Source organism: Nematolebias whitei, chromosome 8 (assembly GCF_014905685.2).
Source record: "Nematolebias whitei isolate Nwh7 chromosome 8, NemWhi1, whole genome shotgun sequence".
Lineage (NCBI taxonomy): Eukaryota > Metazoa > Chordata > Actinopteri > Cyprinodontiformes > Rivulidae > Nematolebias > Nematolebias whitei.
Genome location: NC_056505.1, coordinates 17,901,019 through 17,922,198, shown reverse-complemented (window position 1 = coordinate 17,922,198; position 21,180 = coordinate 17,901,019). Strand labels below are relative to the sequence as shown.

General features: G+C 37.2%; 1 protein-coding gene across 1 annotated transcript in view; it reads right to left on the bottom strand.

Annotated features, from left to right (window-relative positions):
• Positions 1-21,180, bottom strand: part of ntrk2a (neurotrophic tyrosine kinase, receptor, type 2a) — a 90,930-nt gene that overhangs the window by 47,102 nt on the left and 22,648 nt on the right. The window contains exons 10-12 of the mRNA XM_037680069.1: positions 21,076-21,108; positions 18,544-18,611; positions 18,156-18,255 (exon numbers count right to left, since the gene is read on the bottom strand). Of these exons, the coding sequence (XP_037535997.1) occupies positions 18,156-18,255; positions 18,544-18,611; positions 21,076-21,108 (201 nt within the window). The remainder of the gene's footprint in view (positions 1-18,155; positions 18,256-18,543; positions 18,612-21,075; positions 21,109-21,180) is intronic.

Sequence of the window (21,180 nt, the reverse complement as noted above, 5' to 3'; positions counted from 1 at the left end):
CCTGTAATTACTGTTAATTCGTTGGGTTGGGTGGGGTTCGGAAACGATGGCTACGGCCTAGTGTTGGGTCGGATTTCTTTGAGCCTGAATACAACTCTATCCCCAACCATGACATTTTCTGTCTGAATAGATGATTAATGATAGAAGTTATCATCAGAGTAATGAATTTGAGATTAGATGTCCTTGTTCTGTGTACACACTATCTTTGTACAGACTTCATCTGACATCTATCTGATAGAGTCCAGTTTGTAAATGTAAATAATAAATCTTCTTCATACACCAAAGTTAGTCATGGCGTTCCAAGGGCTCAGTGCTTGGGCCAATACTCTTTACTTTATGCTTCCATTAGGTATAGTTATTAAACAGCATGGGATAAATTTTCATTGTTATGCTGATGACACACAATTATATTTGTCCATTAAACCCAATGAATCCAATCAGCTACTTAGACTACAAACATGTCTTAAAGACATAAAAACCTGGATGAGCCTTAATTTTCTCCTGTTGAACAAGACTGAGGTTTTGGTTTTTGGACCTGAGCACCTTAGGAATGAATTTTTCAGTCTTTCTCCCTCCTTAGATGGCATTAATCTGTCCTCCAGCTCTAATGTTAAAAATCTTGGTGTTATTTTTGATCAGGACATGTCTTTTATCCCCCACATTAAAAACGTTACTAGAACTGCCTTCTTCCACCTGCGTAATATCGCTAAAATTCGAAACATCTAAAAATGATGCAGAAAAACTGGTCCATGCATTTGTCACATCTAGACTGGACTATTGCAATGGTTTATTATCTGGATGTCCAAATACGTCTTTAAAACGTCTTCAGTTGATCCAAAATGCTGCTGCCAGAGTCTTAACCGGAGTTGGTAGGAGAGATCATCTCTCTCCAGTTTTAGTTTCTCTCTATTGGCTCCCTGTCAAATCCAGAATAGAATTCAAAATCTTACTTCTAACCTACAAAGCTCTCAACAACCTAGCTCCATCTTATATTACAGATCTTATTGTTCCATATTTTCCTAACAGACCACTTTGCTCTCAGACTGCAGGCTTACTTAGAATTTACAAAAACAGAATGGGAGGCAGATCTTTCAGTTATCAGGCTCCTCTCTTGTGGAATGAACTTCCAATCTCTGTCCGTGAGGCTGACACATTATCCAGTTTTAAAACTAGGCTTAAGACTTTCCTTTTTGCTAAATCCTATAGTTAGGGTCTGCTTGGGTTTCCTGAGCTGTCCCTTAGTTATGCTGCTATAGGCTTAGACTGCTGGAGGACAAAATGACCACAATTTTCACTCTGCTACTGTCTTTACTTACTTTGCTCAACCTGTTTTGTATTTGTAATAATTTTTTCTGTCCTTAACATGTGGGTTTTTTTGTCTTTCAGCTACACCTGGACCTACACCTGGACCTGCCATTCTATGTTCATCTGTCTCTCCTTCCTGTCCTCTCAAACCAGCCGGTCAAAGCAGATGGCCTCTTGTCCTGAGCCTGGTTCTGCTGGAGGTTTCTTCCTTTTAAAAGGGAGTTTTTCCTTTCCACTGCTGCCACTGTGCTTGCTCAGGATGGGAGTCTGCAACAAAGCCAAGATTCAGCTTGTCTGCTGGATTCCTTAAATAGAGAACTTTACTAATTGGCTTTTATGTATGTGAATGTTCCTGTAAAGTGCCCTGAGACAACTTTGTTGTGATTTGGCACTATATAAATAAACTGAATTGAATTGAACTTATGCTTCTGCTCTCCAAGTCCAAGGTAAGCAGAGCCATGGACTAGAAACACTCTGCATGGGGTCTGAGAAATGGCAGTGAGGTGACAATGTGTGAGAACTTTGCCGATTAAAAAAAAATAAAATTTTTGGCTAAGTTGCAGTCTCACTAAAGCTACCTTCACCTAGGCTTCAGTCTTCTGTGCAACCTTTTGAGTTAGGTGCCATCCCATCCTCTGTGTTGCTACAGATTCTGACCATCACATTTTCAGCAGCTGAAATTTTACAGCCTTTTTCTCATTCAGTGCAGCTTCCATTTTGAGCCTCTGGCTTTGCTTTACTCACTGAGAGATTGAACGTGGATTTTGTGCTTTTCCACCTCACAGGGAAAAGCGCAGTCGTACAGGCCACAGTAGGGCACAACAGAAGATTGTCCATTTGAGAGTCATTTAAACTTTTTAGCTTGCACTTTTTTTCAAGATTTTCCATCACACTGCTCCTGGGCCAAAGGCAGCCAGGTGAATGTTGAAAGCATCAAGGTTTGGATGGATTCTGATTAGGGCTGGGCGATGTGGACCAAAATTAATATCTTGATATTTTTAAATTAAATCACAACATATATCTTGATTTTTTTTATTTTTTATTATTCCATAAAGTAAAAAACAAATATTTCTGTGTCAAAGCTTTGTCCCAACTGTCACACAGGCACATTTATTAACAAACCGCTGTAACTGTACAAAATGTCTAAAAAATAAACTATTTACATATATTAAATAATAATCCTCTTCAGCTTCACGACATTAGTAAGCGTGTGTGAAGCAGCACATGAGGGGCTGTGTTTGTATTCACTGAGGGAGAGGGAGGGGCTGCGTGAAGTTGGCGGTGCAGACGGGCAGAAAAAAGAACTGCACAGATTTTTCAAGTCTTATAGTTGAGACGTGGCGAAACATATAAAGCAGTGGCTTATCATATCTAACTGTAGCCGTCTTGTTCTACAGTTGAAGCTGGGACTGTGTTTTTAGCGATATGATAAGCTGCTGCTTTATTAATGTGGCACTACCTCTCATTATTCCTCTCATAAGGCACAGCATGGCTAAATGAGTTTTGGCCCGTGGTTTGTTTCAGGGAAGGAGGCTGAAAACACAATCAGAGCTGCAGTTCACACACGCTTCATACTCCACTTTATGGCACTGTTTAAATATTGAAAAAGATTCCTAGTGCCGAACTTTTGTCGGGACTTGTTTTCAGCATTGTATACAGAAAACATTTTTCTGCTGCTCATCTGACAATTTAAATCCAAACCATCTCCAAATAACAGCCATTGTTTTTCTTTTTGCCATTTTGCTCAGCAGCTAAGCTACTCTTTGATATCCTCTCCTGTGTTTACTTCTACAAAACTATTGCCCATCTGGAGAAGCAGGAAGCGGGGGGAGCGTGCAAGGTTGAGAGGCTGTTTGAATTCAGTGAGGGAGAAGGAGGGACCGCATGAAGTTGGCGCAGACGGGAGAAAAAGAACTACACCGATTTTTAAGTCTAATAATACTCTATAGTTGCGATAGAGCCATATTAACCAATGTAAATTTAAAAACTCGTGATACATCGAGTATATTTGATACATCTCCCAACCCTAATTCTGATTTATGTTACTGAGTTTTGTACAGGGGCTGTTTGTCTGATGTTTTATGTACTTTGTAAATGACTTGACATTATTTTTTTTCCCACACGCTGTCAAATTACCTTAATTAATTATCCCTAATAAACATCTGAAAAGTCTAACTTCCTCAGCTCTCCAAAAATGACACACCTGGCTGCTTCCAACACCTTTTTCTTCAAGGTCCAAAGTCGCAAGCTTGCATCAGCAACGCTTTTTGTCTTGGAGGTAGCCATGCTACTCCAAAGGAGCATCAGTGCTTTCTCAGGGTGTATTTCTGTTTAAAAGGGTATATTTCTTATATTTCTGTCCATTAAAGGAACAGTCATCACGAGACATTGTCAAACTGCTGAAAACTTGGAATAGTTCACATTAATACCAGCACGTATTATTAACCTCATCTTCTCAGTTTCTTATCTAATCTGCCCGGGTGCATTTAGTGATGCAAATCTATAGACAATTTTCTGTAGCTCCATATTGCTGGTTTTAATGGTTTGTGGCTCAACTTAAATATTTTCAACTTCATGTACAATTACTCAAAGTGTCACAGATTACCAGTATATCTGTTTGATTGTTCACAGTACGTATCATTTATTCAGTTTTTTTTTAGTTCATATACACTTCAACATCCAACCTATATGTGCATAATAATGATTTTTTTTATTTCTTGAGGACCTCAACACATTCTCTTTTGGCAAAGTTTTTATTTTTTTTAAATAAGCTATATTTTTTTTAAATAAGCTATTTCTTCTCCCAATACATTTCTGGATTATTTGGTTGACCGTCTTTACTTCTCTGCTGCACTCTGATCACAACAAGCTCTTTAACTATGTTAAACCAATGGGACAGATCTGGGTTGGCAGGCCGCAGACTGATGAAGTCTTTAGGATGAAAGATGAAAGGTTTCGCCCTTAAAGCAACTTGACCAGACGACATGATTTAACCTTTGTTGTATGTTAAACCAACTTCTCTTTTTTTCTCCATCATCCCTAAAAAATCTGCATTTGACCTCCAATCAGTTTGCTCAAATCGAGACTGTACATTTAATTTCGGTCTAAACTAAAAACAATATAGAAATATGTGGGTTTCTGTTTGGAGGCTGGCTTCATATATTCTCCTTCACTTCCAGGAACTGATATATTTTTTTTCCTTGTTGAAACCAATAAGAGTCTTTGTCATTTTGTGGTTTCATCTTCATTACTTTAAGAAACATGTACCTCCTTATAATTTTTCCACTTCCTTTGAACTGTTACAAAGCGCTAAGATAGCATCTATGTTTTATCTGCTTCTCACATGGTGAGAAAAGGCGGCGATAAATGGAAAACTGCTTTTAATACCCAGATTGGCCATTGCCTCTCCTTTTGGATTAATGAACCTGTAGCCCAAATATTGGGGTCTGATGAGTCTTGACTAATGTATCTGTGTTTATTTATCTATATATTCTAATTTCTTTGATAAGCAGACTCATATTCAGCAGGTTCTTTAACTTCAGGAATATGTAAAGCTGAAACATGCACTCCATTTCTTGCAGTTTCTTAAGATAGGTCATTTCCAAAAGCGGAATGAAATGAGATGATGATAAATCTGTTAAATGGCAAATTCCTCTTCAAACAGAAAACAGATTGAGAGATTCCTGCTAGGATTTGCCAGTTTTGAAAATAAATGAATTTTAAGTGTGTATCATTTGTTGTCTCTCTAGAGGCCCTAACACTAGATTGTCTACTCCTTTTCTGTGCAACCATTTGTTTTCTCATAGAAAACTAACTGCTTATTTGCTCTTCAGTTCAGATTCTGCTCATCGCTAGTTTATTGTAAAAGTACACATTAAACCAAGAAAGTTAGAGCGTTCTGATTTCCCCATAGATGGAAACAATTAGTAGACTTTTTCCATAGTTTCCTTTTCCGAGCACGATCGCACACAGAAATATAGAAAAATACGATGGACAGAACTTTAGGTGATGATCAGGCAGGACCAAAGAAAAGTGGTTTTAATTGAAAGCACTGATAAAAAGAAGATTGTCAGAAAGCAGAGGAAACCGATCCTCATTCACAAGTCAGGTGGGCTCATTACATGACCCTGGTGATCCTGGAGTCAGGTGTTGCAGTCCACCAGAGGTTTTGTGGTCCTCTGCCAATTATTGTCACAGTTGAGCAGAAACTGAACTGTTTAGGAAATAAATAAAAAGTAATTTTATATTTTGTTTGTGCCTGTGGTCAGATTATCAAACAGTTAATTTAAGAGCCTTTCTTTTCGATAGATAATGGCTTTTAATTAACAAAAAGAAATGCTCTAATTCTTGTGTAAATGAAAATAATTACTTGTGCATAAAAACTCTTGGGTGGCACAGTGGCCTCTCAGCAAGAAGGTTGCCAGTTCAAATCCCGGCCCGGGTCCTTTCTGGGTGGAGTTTGTATGTTCTCTCCATGCATATGTGGGTTTTCTCCGGTTATTCCAGTTTCCTCCCACAGACCACAAACATGCATGTTAGACTGATTGGTATAAATTGTTGTGAGTGAGGGAGTGAATGGTCGTTTGTCTTGTTTGTCTCTATGTGTCCCTGTGATGGACTGGAGACCTGTCCAGGGTGTGCCCTGCCCAGTGTTGTAGTACTCGAGACTGGTCTTAGTCTTGAGACCACCTTTTGATGGTCTTGTTCTTGTCTCTGACTCGATGGCATTTGGTCTCAGTCTTGTCTCTGTTTTGGACATTGAGGACTCGGGATTTTATTTCAAGACCAGTTAAGACCACAACTGTGGAAATATCACTAAATTGCCAGAATATTGTCCAGTTTATCTGTCCGGTACGTAGTACCTGGAAGAGGGGAACGTCTGTCTGCTGTAAAGCCATCATTCAGAAACAGTTTGCTTGCTAGAGAATCTATTCTGACCCAGTCTAAAACGCAACAATGCGTAAATAAATAGCTTTTGTCTTTCTCATTCAAATTGTTTCTGAACTGTTCGTGCTATGCTGGAGCCTCAGTTCTCTCCCGCGGTGAAGTTAGTTTTATGGACGTTGGACATTCGAGCTCCGTGGCTTCAGCGGCGTGTTCCTCTCGTTCGATCCGAAGCAGGCAGTCAGCTGCACTCAGTCTGCCCCTCGTCCGAGACGTAAAGGTTCGCTTAGGAACCGTCAACAAATTACCAATCCAAACACTTTTCAGAAAAAACAATTAATATATTTTACATCATTTGACCCAATGACACAAAACTAATGTTAAACTACTCTAATAGACCTGACACACAAGACACCATCATTTATTTATCATTTTAAAGCTTTTTCTAATCAGTTATTGAGCAAAAAACATGATTCTTGAAAAAAATAAATTATGTAAAATTAGAAAATGCTTTAAAATGAGAAATGAAGGTGCCTCGTCTGTCGGGTCTAGTAGAGTAGTTTAACATAAGTTTGTGTCAGTGGGTCACATGACATGAAAGTTATTGTGCAAAAACCACTGAATGTCTAATTTTTTTTATGTAGCTTTGAAAATTTATAAAAGCTGATGCATTTAATCAAAAGCAAACTAAGTTGCAGTACGTAACTTTAAAAAAATATATTTTTATAAAAGTTACATATGTTTTCTACATATTTGTTAACACTGTCACTGTCATGACAGTATAGACATAAGTGTAAGACAATCTGTGAGAAGTTTGAGCTCCAAAACTTGAGGTCTCGGTCTCAAACCCCAAAAGTCTTGATCTTGTCTTGGTCTCGGTACACTCTGGTCTTGGTCTTGACTTGGTCTCTGGTTAGGTGGTCTTGACTACAACGCTGCCCCCCGCCTCTTGCACAGTGATAGCTGGACATGGACATCAGTGACCCTCGCGGCCCAAAAAGGATGAAGCGGGTAAAGATAATGGATGGATGAATGGATGGATAAAAGCTCTTTATCAGAAAGTGCACTGCTCTTTTATCATTTATCTTTTTTCACCTTGATTAATACAAATGTAGCAAAAGGTGAAGTCTAGTGTTCATTTGCAGTCGTTGTTTAGTCATCTTTAAAGCCACAGACAGATATGAACAGTCACCATTGCTGTTTATTTTGGCAAAAATGTGAAAATGTTTAAAAGAAAAAAGAGAAAGAGAGAGATTTTGTCTAACAGCATCATCCTGCAACTTTTGGTGACGTGTTTATTTTTATTGTCAATTTTTAAATGCCGCAACTATTAAACTATTAAACATTTCTAAATAGAACAAAATACATTTAGAAGTTCCACAGCTCTGAGCTTGACTTCAGACATATTAAAAAATGATTATATCCACTTGTGATGAGCAAATCCAACCTCTGTTTATCCACTGATAAATGATTCACGTCTTCTTGTACAGCATTATTACTGTTTCATTAAAAGCAAAACACATGTATTGATTTGTGGAAATTGTTTTCATCCAGTGATGCTCTTTAGGCCTGAGAATGCAACAAGATGATAAGCAGATCTTTTAATTGAGTAGCGATATACGACTCCTTGTCTTTTAAATGTGGTAGACACATTATTTCAAGCTTTTAGTCTGACAAGACAGAAATTCCAAACTTCTCCTAAATCAAATACTCAGAAAAACCCTATTGAAATGATTTTACCTCATGATTTTTACCTCTATTCATAAATAAATGAATAAAAACCTCGGCAGCACAATGGCTCCTTAGGTCTCGTTGATCACATTTACTGATATGCAAATAAGATATTAACATTTACGCAGCACTGAGAGCGTCTCCTCTGGGTCAAATCATGGTGGTTCTTATTGCACCACAAGCTGTTCTTTCCAGTTTGATCCACATTTGAGTCAAACAGCTGCCTGAAAATTGGATTAACGAAAAAAAAAATATTTACATGAACAAATCCAAGCTGCCGCCAGAAAACCCCATGTCACAGACTTTGATAGCTTTCACATTTTAAATATGCATATCAGATTAACATGAGCTGTGTAAGCCTCATGACCCCCATGGCTTCCTGTAGGGTCTATTAGGGTCCGTTTATGTTGTCTGGTTTTCGAAATGAGCTCACACCGAACATTTTGAAGTGCTTCCGTTTTGAAGTGGCAAGTAATCAAATATAAAGGGCTCCACTTTTCTAAGTGGAAGTAAATTCTGAGGGTTCAGCTGCTCTGCTGTATTTCCATCTGTGCCACGCTCAAATTGTACGTATGCACAATGTCCTGTTCCCGCTCTGCACGCCCTCATTTTTCACTGCTGTGACTGTTTGCAACGGTCAGGCTGACCAGCACATGACAGGAAATGATGTGCAGCTGCACAATGGACTCCCTTACAGAGACGACTGTGGCTACCTTCAAGTTTTTGACCCTTTGACCTTCAACGCCTCGTGTTTTAAAACACGCTTTCAAAGCTTCTGGATGTTCTTTTCGTTTAACTTTGGAAAGAAAATGAAAACAAAAGTTTACAAGAAAATCAAACCATAATATTAACTGGTAAATCTTCCCAATAATCAATTTATTCAGGCGGCCATGTTCACCAAAAGAAAATATTTACAAAACAGATAACATTAACATAACTTTGTTCAGACATCTTGTGTTATGAGTTCATTCTGTTTCATTTTCATGCTGCCAGATGTTTCCGGTTTTTGTCACCCCACCTGTTTTCTATTAGTAATCAGCACACCTGTTTTCACTACGCAATCACCTCTCCCAGAATATGAATGCCCTTGTTTTCCTTCAGATGTTTGTCAGTTCCTTCATTGTCTCAGTTTTGGTGCTGAGCTCTTGGTGTCTACTTAATTTAATCCATTATTCATCAAATGTGACATTATGAGACACTTGCTAAAAGTCTGCTCAAAATGTTTAATAAAAATACTAAAATGAGAACTATAAAACTGGAGACCATCTTTTAAAGAGAGCACTGAACTATGTTGGCAGCGCAACCTCATTTTGATCTAAACGTCAAACTTGTAAAGTTTTATGGTTGCATCTTGCAGCGGTGTTGAACTAAAATGTTTAAATCTATCCCCAGGTATAGAGCGAAACAGAGATAATAAAGTTCTTCAAACTGTCTCGTGTGGTTGTTCCTGCTGCAGTTTGTCTCCAGGAGCAGACTTCCCTAACAAAGAGCAGCAGAAACAAAAGAGTGTGTGCATGTGGGGCGGGGGGAGCAGTGAGGAAAGTGCACAGACAAGGACTGCAGGCAACGTTTTATTTTGTAAAAGAGCAACTTCCATTTTCAGAACGCTTCTAACAATCGCTGCCTTCAGGATTTGCCACAGGCATTAGGTCTATTTTTCTTCTTTACTCTAGCTCTCTTTATGAAAACGTTAAACATATTAACCTTGACTGTAAAATGGAAAACAGCAGAATATTAATTTAGTAATGCACAGTTCCATTATTATATGAGCGTAAAGTCTATGTACACATAAGGAGCAAGGCAGAAAATTATATTACTTTCAATATTTGAATATATTGTAATGAGCCTTTAGGAGTTATTCTTACATGTTCATTAGTCCTGCTGGTTCTTTAAGTATGACGTGGTCTGTGTTGCTGCAGGGGTTGTTGGGTAGTGAGTGGGGGTGTCCCTTCTTGTTTCCCTGGGTGCCTGCGAGAGAGAAGCCTCAGAAGCTCTTGGCATGGGTTACAGCCGAGCAGTGACCTGGAGCTAATCGACCTGTCATTATTGCACCTGTATAAAACATCTGGTGCTTGAGCGACTGCGTAAACCTTTGAATATATTTTAATGATGTTTTATCTTACTGAATATAAGTATACTTAAATCCATAATAATGAGTGTTTTCTGTTGAAGTTTCATTCATTAATTAACTTTCTAAAACTCAAAAACAATGCAATTAACTGTTCAGTCATAATAATTTACAAAATAAGATAAAGGATCTTAGGATACAGGCAGTGAAAAAGTTGCCCCCCAAAATATATGCTAATGTTCTGTGTTATTGGTTTAAAGGCTGATTTTTACAACAAAACACAAATCAATGTGCTGCATTCTTATTTCCATTTACTTTTAATTAAAACAAATTAATGTAGGCTCCTGCGTCAAACGGTAAAAAAAAAAAAAGTTTGCTGTTATTTGTTCTGCACTCAGCTTATCAGATGCACAATAATTGTGCATAATAATAATAATAAATGTTATTATTATTGTTATTTACAGGCTGTCCTTCAAAGTGCAGAGAGCTTTAGGTCTGTTACTTGCGACCGCCCGCTGACCTTTGAACACGTTGCAACAGTTGTTAAGTGAACGTCAGAGAACAGAATGATAGTTTTATCATGACAGGTGTCAATCAAGCTTCGAAAGCAAGCGACCTCTGAAGGCGGCCTTATTTTGAAATGCTGCTGAAGGAACTGATGTCGTTGTTCATTGTTGAGGCTCAAAGTGCTGCTGAGCCCTCACAACCAACCGGACTCTATCATGATGAGTCCGTCTAAAACCAAGTATTACAGGTCAATTTTTATTTTTATTTTTTTTGGTTCTCTTATTTTGGTTGTTGCTCCTTGTGCACGTTTTGTTTTTGGCTGCGCTCATTGAAAATCTTAAAAGCTCCAGCTTTTCAAGAGAGGAGGAAGAGGAGGAGGAGGAGGAAGAGGGTATGCTGAGCATGCTCTGTAATGCCTTGGGCCCAAAATGAAGCACAGCTGACCTTGAGGGTGTAGTTTCGATCGATTGGCAGAAGCTGTGTGTGTGGGGGGGGGGGGGGGAGATCAGAGGGAGAGGAAGTCGGAGGCGTTCATCTCTACCAAACAAGGAGAAAACTGAAACCTGCACTAACGATGAATCATTGATAAGTGGACAGAAGAGGACTTACTCTCGTTTCTGGGGTTTTGTATTTAATTTAGTTTTTTATAGTTATTTGTTTTTTCCATGATTTGATGCCTGGTATAACTTTAATCTGCTTCCTCCGACTTTTGCCTACATCATTTTTTTTCAACCGTCCCTTTCTCCAACTCTATGATTTTGTTTGTCCATTTGTTTGTTTGTTGACAAACGTCAGTTTTAGCATTCACTCTCTTCTTCATCTGCCTCTCATTTTCTCCACTTCACATTTAATGACTCAAACTTATCTTTCTCTTCCTGTCTGGACATTTCCGTCTCATGGCTGCATCAGAAGTAAGGATTATGTTGACATGTGTCTTCCTACAGATGTTTAAAGGGTTGAGATGCACGTCTTCGCTGTGCATCAACTTGTTTGGCCTGCATTCTTTTACAACAGTTTGAATTTAGTTTAAATGAGTTTTATCTAACTATTTTGAGCTTTTAGGCGTAAAACTGATAATTTAATGTAGTTTAAAATGTTGTTTTTGCTTGTTTTTCTTCCAGTGTGGGTTTAAATTTTTGACATTAGATGCTGTAATTATATCAAATTAATTTATATCATCTTGTAAAACATCCAGTTTAACTGGAAGGAGTTTCTTTGAATAAATAGGACATCAATTTCGTTAACAATTTAGTTTTTATTTTAATTTTAATAAATGCTTCAAAACATCTGCTTCCAAAGCAGCAATAACTGACAACCTTTAACGGGACATCCAAACTTTACTTTGGTAATCTGGATTTAAAGTCTAATGATGTGGCAGACCACATGTATACTCTCTCTGTAAATGTAATTTGCTTCTCTTTTTTCATGGTTTGGAGTTGGAGCGCAGACTGGATTCTAAATCAAACTGTACTCCGAGTCCAAGTCTTAAACACAGAAACAAAAATTGTTGTATCATGTTTAAGAAAGCTGCACATGCCCAGAAACAATTAGGGCCAAATTGTTGGAGTCCACTGGTGTTTATTCGTGGAGCTCTCTGCCTACGCAGAGAAGATTATGGGAATTAAATCAACACCAAGCCCACAGAGACACATTTGCATGCAGCTCTCCAGTAAGCTGACGGGATTTCTCTCCTGGGCAACAAAGCTGCAGGAAAGACACCCTGAACTTAAAACTGCTGCAGGGATCAGGGCTTTGAGGAAGAATATGTAAATCTCATTTCATCTAGAACCGGGGTTCAAGTCAGAACTTTTTATTTCATTTTTAACCTGCTCAACATAAAGAAGCAGACATGTTGGACAAGCCAACGCAGCTCAGAGAGAAAACAGGAAACTATCACATTTTGATCCTTTGCCTTCTACAAATTAAATTAAAAAATAAATAAATACGGTGGTAAAACAAACTCGTTGGACACAAAGTTCATCCTAAAAGATTCAATCTTATTAATTTATGCACAAATTCAGTGTAATGATTTATTCTGTTGCCCATCACAACTAACTAACCTGACAAAAAAAAAGGCTAACTGTGTCAATTTTACAGATATTGACCTAGAATTTGGTGTGGTAGTAGTAGAGACTGATCCACAACACATGTTATGAGCACTAAAAGATGGCACGTTATCTTTGTGTATAATTTGCCATTAACTATTTGAAGTCAACGTAGACTGTCTGTTTGAAAAAATATCTCATTAATTCTTGAATGAATTTTTATGAATTGTTCAGGAAATATTAATTAGATTACACCTACAAATGATTCAGTTTTGGAGACAACCCAATGCAAGGTGGCCGTTGTGGCCAGCTCACCTAGAAAACATAAAATTGTCTGTATTTTTCTAGACATTGTCCTAAAATAGGATGTGCTAGCAGCTGAGAGTCATTCACAACAAATGTTTGAACGTGACCTAACAAGGTGACATCGTACACAATGTTATTTTCAAGGTTCGCCCAAAACGGCTACAACTCTGATGGTTACCAACACAAGATGATTTTAGTTTGAAAGTGGGGCATGAAAGGTGGCAGGCAGTATGCATTCCTTGAAGGAACAGTGGCTCTAATTCATTTTGTATTACATTTGGTCAAAAATATATGTATTGTAATGAGGAAGACAATATTAAATTACTCTTCAAATATGACATTTCATGCATCCATAATCAATGTGAAAAGATAAGAATAAACACTCAACTTAATTTTGGCTCAAAGTTTTATTAAAGCAGATTTTTTTTCTTAATCTCACGTTACACATTTGCTTCAACCATCTCTTAAGCCTTTGAGACCTAAAGTTCCTTTTGTCATTTGAAATTTTAAACTTGTATCAACGTTTTGTGTGTGATACAACATGAAATAAATGTTGCCTGTCTTATCAATGAAAAATTGAACTTACCGTATTTTTCACACTATAAGGCACACTTAAAATTTTCTCAAAAATAGACAGTGAGCCTTATAATCAGGTGCGCCTTCTGTATTAACTCTGGTTGTGCTTACTGGCCTCGAACTGATTTTATGTGGTTATTGTGAATGAGTTGAATAAAGTTTGACTTATCTGACTGTTTTGTTTCACTTAATGTGCCTTATAATCCGTTGTGCCTTATAGTTTGAAAAATACGGTAAGCATTTATGTAAAAAAAAAAAACGATGTTACAAGTTGCAGCTCTTTATTTGACATTTAAATTCAGTCAGCGATTCAGGCTCGCCAGTTGTGCTCTTTCACTGCACATCTGTTCCACCAATCACAGCCTGGCATGCTCTCTTCACACTTTTTCATCACAAGTTCATCATCATAATTGTCAGCGCTGACTGTGCTCATGTGGGTGTGTGACTCCGCGTTCATATTCCTATGATTTAGAAAACCGTGCTGCCGTGACAAAGTGCTGTTTGTTTTAGATTAGCGCTGGTTATGTTTTGCCATCTGTGGTTAAATTCCTGTTCTGTTCGGAGAAAATCGGTCATCAAGTCTGATGGAGAACGCTCAGATTTTTTTCAACACGCAGCAGTTCTGTGGGCACAGCTGTTACGGTAAAAAAAAAAAAAAGAGCTATCAAAACCTCTGTCTCAGTCTGATGCTACAAAAACTCTCATACTCTAGTCACCCCAGAGTCAATATGCTGCTGGGCACACACGCCCCGCTGCATGAGAACAAAGATGGGACCGCATCAAGAGAGGAGATCAATAGTGAAAATGAAGGAAGATGAAAACACCAGGCCAACATCCAGAACAAAAGAGAAACCGTAATCAGATCTAACATTCTTTTCCTTGGATTCACAACAAACATAACATTTTACACACCGCTAAGAGGTGGAAAGCTCATCTTCTTCAACACAACCTCATGCAATCACAAAGAAGAAAGGCAAAACTGTACAACTCCATAAATTCAAAGAAAACCTCATTTTAAATAAACACATGTGCTCCGTCTGTCCTCCGCTCCGTTAGTCTAGAGGTCAGAACCACGCACTCCAACAGCAAAATGCCCACGCATTCAGAAACACTTCTATTAATTCTGTCGCTAAATTTACATTCACTTTTTGGTTCAAGATTTGAATTTCAAATGTGGACCTTGGCCGCTCCGAATGTTAGCAGCACAAGCGGTGCCAAAAAGTAATTTATTCCTGAAACAACCGTATCTTTAAATGACATAAAATTGCTTCCTCGGGACTTTAAATTCTTGAGTCGCTCAGCGTGTGCTGTATGCATAATGTTCTTTAAAGCAAACTGAACTAAAGGAGAGTCAGCTGAAAGGAGGAGGATTTCCACAGCAAGATCTATTTGTCATTAATTAACTTCTTTGTTGTTTTTTTTTAAATAATTACAATATGTTAATTTCTAGAATCTGTCTGCTTATGGCTCTTTATCTGAAAGCTGCTTTATAAAATATTCTGGGCTTATGAAGATGTTACTGTTAGTACACAAAAATAACAAAGAAAGTTAATTCAAACTAAGCCCATTCAGTGAATTATTTTGTTAAGTAATACAAGAGGAGTTAGAGGAAGTAGATAAGTTGAATTTGTTGACTTCATGAGCTCTGTTTAGTCTGCATGCGTGTTATTCACCAACAGATCTGAGGTCCAGGACAGATGTCAAACAGCAGCTGTAGCTTCCTCCAGACCAGGGAGGATTCATGGATATGTTGTAATATTGGTATTTGATTAAATCAAGTTGGTCAAAAATGTAACGGTGTGAATGCTCATAAAGCATTCACACTGTTGTGATCCATTTTTCTTCCATACATTTGTTGGCATCTTTCTCATTCCACAATTTTTGTGCTATTTCAACAAATCATAGATCAAAAAGTTCAGCTCCTTCAGGAGAAGGGTGCTAAGACTTTTGGTATTGGTGCAATTTTAGCTTTTTGAAATATTTAGCCTTTTCTGCCATTTTTGTCTCATAGGAAATGAATTGAGCTCATTTTACCTCCTTTAAATCATTAGATGTGTTTAAAACCTTTTACTGCTCCTTTCACATTTTGTTCTGGTTCAGTTTCTTTCAGCTTCCGTGTGCAAATTTAAACTTATTTCAGCTACTTTCAGCTAATTTCAGCTGTTTTTCAGCTGTTTTGTGATCCTTTCAGATTCTTTCTGCTAACTACAACATTTTTGTACTTCTTCTATAACTTCAGCTTACTGTATTTTCCACCATACACATCGCACCGCCCTATTAGTCACATCAGTCCAAATATATCTAATAAAGTAGAAAAATCCATAAATATGTTGCTTCGCCGTATACGTCGCATCTATTATGCGTCACCGCTTACGCGTCATGTTTGTTTCGCGTCACCGCTGACAACTCGGAAATGTGGGCTGAACCTGGACGTGTGGGCCGGTGTTGTGCCAAAAAACGATTGGCTGCCAAACGGTGGGAGTGTGCACGGGATTTAACTAGATTAACACTTAAAAACAATTATTTGTATGCTCAAAATTATAGTAAAGGTGTGTCTAAGTTGAACTTTTACTTAATAAATGCACTTTGATGGTCAAATCAGCTGCATTTTCAAAAGCCGATACGCGGATACATGAACGTGCAGAGGGTGACTTGGTCCATTTCTTTGAAATTTAACAAGATAACCACCTAAAAACAATTACTTATTAGCTCGACTTTATAGTAAAGATGCGTCACAGTTGCGCTTTTACTTAATAAATGCACTTTGACGGCCAAATCAGCTGCATGTCACCGGGGTGGCACAGCAAAATGAAGCTGGTTCGGTTGCTGCAGGTAGACGACGATGACAGTCTGTTGCCATCCGATTTTGTCATTAATAGCCCCTTTTACCTATTACATGATACAACGGCATGCCTTACACCTCGAGTGTCATCTAGCCGCTGAAAATGATCGTATTCAATATTTTCAGTCAGAATGAATAAAAATGGTCATAGCTCAGCCAAAATCTGGTTTATAAATATGGTTAAAAAAACATGAATATGTCGCTTCGGACTACAAGTCACAGGGCATGTAAATTATGAAAAAAAACGCGACTTATACAGTGAAGAATACAGTATGCTCCTTTCAGCTTTTTCTGCTATTTCAGCTACTATTTAGTTGTTTTATGCTAATTTCAGCTTGTTATGCTCCTTTCGGCTTATTTATGCAAGCTTCTGCTTTTTCTGCTATTTCAGCTACAATTTAGCTCTTTTTATGCTAATTGTAGCTTTTTCAGCTAATTCCACAATTCTTTAGCTCACTTCAGTTCTTTCCACTTCCTTCAGGTAGTTTAAGCTCCTTTCTGCCTTTTCAGTTACTTTAGCTATGCTCCTAATGTTTGTGCTTATTTCTGCCTATTTAAACCTAATTTAGCAAATATGTGTTCTTTCTGCTTTCTTCTGCTAATTTAGGCTTGTTCTTCCATTTCAGATACATTTCAGACTTTTTTTTAGCTAATTTCAGCTGCTTTTCTGCAAGTTCTTCTGCAATAAGCATGCACACTGCATTTTCACAGGAAATGCAATTTATCTAGTTATTTTAGAGTTCATTATTCTATTCTTAAATGTAGTTGTTTTTTTTCTAAACTCAGTTTTCCTAAAGGTGTTATCTCACTGGGATGCTGCGACTATAGGTGGCGAACAACAATCATGAGGGAGTCTCCAGGATGTGATGAGACTTTTGTGGAGTTATCAATTTTCTCACAAGAGTTGCAAAGGCACACAGACAGATATCTGGACATGTTCCAAAAAATAAAATAAAATAAAATAAAATAAAATAAAAAACAGCTACAAATTTTCTCTGAAAAACAGTTAGAGAGTTGTTTCGAGGGAGTTCAATTCATCTCCAACTCACCTAAGTTTTGCTGTGGGGCTTTTGGATAAGTCTTGAGCAAACGAGCATATTAACTCCCACACAGGAGCTCTCCTTTGAGAAAATAATTACAAGACAAATGTTCAGAACTAAAAACTAAATAGAAAATAAATAATAACTACTGAAAAATTGGTCCAAATCTGACTGTGGTCTTTTCTAAAGTATCCTCCAGCAGATTAAATCATAAAAGTGGGGCGTTGCTGAGGTGTGTTCAAAGCAAGCCAAGGAGTACGATGCGAGCAACAATGTTTTGTGCACAGCCAAAAACGGGCTGTGATTTTTATCAAATCATTGCACAACATGTGGCCACGCGACTCACTGGTCACTTGGTCTCAAACACTCAGAATTCAGTGAGATTATAATAGAAATTTTTTATATTTTCTTACTATTTTTCCAGAATTTTACCTATCTACCAATGACAACCACATCCCAGTGAAATACCACCCTGCATCTTGATGTTAAATATAATCCTAAAATACCATAGGATTATGTTTAACATCATTAAGTGCAATAAGATAATATAGTAAATTAAAATGCTTTAAAAATGTCACATTCAATTTGAAATTATACCATACCTAATAGTGTGTGCATGCTTTCTATCTAATATCTGCCTTCTGTATGATGTAAAAATGTCTTTTTGAATAATTAAAATATATTTTTAAAACTACCATCAGTTTCTGATTCAAATGATTTGAAGTCAATCTTTAGTATTTTTCATGCATCCATGAAGCCACCCAAGGTTAGAGACAAGTATTTTACCGAACAGCTCTTTTTTCAACATATGGACATCACGATCTGTAGGAAATAAAAGGCGGGGGTCCTACCTTTGATGCCAAACTTGGAGTTGCCTCCAAACCTGAGAATAACCAACATGAGCAGGAAACCAGTGAAGGCGACAGCAGCAATGCCCACCACCACGTACACCTGCCGAACAACAAAAGCAAAGTCATCACTCTAGTGGTGAGGAAAGATGATAGATGGAAGTAAAGCTTAAAAAATAATGTGTAGCACAATAAAAAAGATGCACGCCAAAAGGCTACACATGCTCAGGGAGAGAATTTATAGAGCTGCTAAATTAGAAATTTGTTGAGATCATCCAAATAAATCCGATATTAAGACATAAACTATGATGCTATAAATAAACAAATAAACAGCAGCGAAAAGCAACAGAAACTGTCAGAAACACAGCTGTGGTTAAACAGTGAGACTTACAGCGACTCTGTCCTCAGGTGGCTCCGCAGGAGGAGTGTCTGAATCAGAAAACAAACGACAGTAAAAACCTCATCTGTGAACTGGTTTATTCCATGTGTCATCTTTTTTGAGTGACAATGCATGGCATACGCCTTATTAAGTAGCTAATTAAGTATTTCCAGAGGTTGGAACAGTACTAAAATACATGTAATTAAGTAAAGTATATAAGTAAAACGCAGTTACTGTGTTGAAATTGTGCTCGAGTACAAGTAAAGTTATTTGTGTAAAAATCTATTAAAGTAAAATAAAAAGTAACTCAGTTAAATTGTACCTGAAATAAAAGTTTCTTGGTTACCTATGTTTACAGTAGGATTGTGTTAATTGTGCAAAAAAGACAAAGATTTGTTTTTTTATTATTATAATTTTTATTATTTTTTTTTCATATAAGTATTTAAGTTAAAATGCAGGTTTTACAAATTATTGTACAACAAAATCGTTTCCACACATGATGCAGAATCTGAGGAAGTTTATCTGCTGGTTCTCAGGTAATGTGCCATAAAATGCATGCTGGTCGAGTTTTGCTTCATGCCAGAGGACGAACCAGCGCGGTGGAGTTTGGTTTGATTTAACAGAAAAGCTCCACCTTATCACTCATGATTGTCATCATTATTTTCATAATTCATTAATTGATGCTGATGATCCATGCTGCTGATCTCATGCTGCTGATCTCATGCTGCTGCATTCATCCGTACTCATCTGCTCACACAGACTAATGTGTTAGTGTGTTTCTTAGTTTACGTCTTAGATCCTTGTTGACTGTTTCTTTTTACACTTTATATTTTCACTATTGCTGGATGTAACTGGGACCCTGTGTACACAACTTTGTTCCACCTCATGTACCACATGCGATGTAAATGACAATAACTTGAACTTGATTCATTTGTCACACTTATGGTCCTGAATTTGATTTCCATTAACATTTTTTACTCCGTAATAAATCTGGTTTGGCTGCAACACATCTTTAAAACAAAATATACTTGAGTAGTGTAAAGTATAGACTTTTTTTATACATAAAACTCCAAAATACACAAAAATACTACTCAAATATTATATTCACCAGTAAATGTAATTTGTTAATTTCCACCTCTGCTTAGATTTACCTTAACATTGTTTGTGTGATTTTGCTACTGAAGTTGCTCTAAACAAGAACGTTGTGACTGAAAACTAGATCATGAAGCAAAAGCTAACTGGACGTGTAGCAAATGTTATTAAATTTGTGTTGGTTTGAGTGGAAGAAAAAAAAGTAGGAGTACCTGGAGTTACTTCAACTGCTGGAGCGTGTTGAAGGAAACAGAGACACATTAGAGCCAAAACAAAAAAGTATTTCAGTGACATCTTTTGACATGTGGTACGTCACAACTAACCCCATCACGCATGCCTGTTCACATAGACACACACGGGACATTACACAAAGACCACACACATTTAACATGCATAACATCTAACAGAAAATAACATCTGGAAGACAGAGTGAAAAAACTATTGTTTGATAATTCACACAGTAGTTTGATAGAAAAAAGAGACGACTAAAAAGTAGGGATGCACGATATTGGATTTATTGGCCGATATCCGACATGCCAATATGTTAAAACTGATTTGGCCGATAACCAATACTGTTTTGTTTTGTTTTCTAGACCTACTTACAGAGACTACATAACTTTCTCTGCTGTGGAATTAAAATACTACATTATTCTGCATGGTCTTTGTCATTTGTCCTGCTACCAAATGCAGATGCCAAAAAGGAGCTGAAAATGATGCAACACTTAAACTTGGATTATGTTTAATGTCAAACTTATTCATGACATTTACTCTCTCTAACTCAATGACAACAAGAACAGTGCAAACTTGTAATTTTTCACAGATCTAAACTCAACCTGTTCACAAGCGACAAGTGAAAAGAGCGTAAGTAGTAGTGTATTATTAGATATACTTGACAGTTTCTTAAACTAAAAAATAACTTAAAACAGAAGCCCAATACGGGTTCATACAATATCAATGATCAACTCAAATCTCTATGAATTCTGCTATGTACAAATAAAATCAAAAGTGCAAAAAATACTGTCAGCTTATTTCCTTTGTCAGAACATAGTCCTCTTATTTAGGCTTATTTGCTACAAAATTGTGGAGCAGAACATGGGAAGTTCAAACGCAAAAAATGCCAAATACCATACACTACATTTTAGCAACAGCTCAAGTCCTCAGTGATAACACAGCCTGTCAAAAAAACAAAAAACAAACAGCACCTTTTATATTGGTGAGTTATTTTGATGGAATGGCCTGCGTCCAATATTTAACTTTATTGCTAATATTGGCCGATATCAATACCATGTCGATAATATTGTGCATCCCTAATAAAAACCTAAATGTTTATAGTTGTTACTTGATGAGGACATTTCTGAACACAAAGCAATTGTCTCTTATTTAACTAAAAATCAAGTCAATTTTTTAGATCAGTTTTACATTTGATTAAAAAAAACATTTTTTTTCACTTACGATAATAGTAAGGGTCCGTACTATCTGGTTCTTCTTATTGGGACAACAGAAAACAAACAAACAAACAAAATAAATTTAGATGTTCCATCATGCTGCAACAACAAT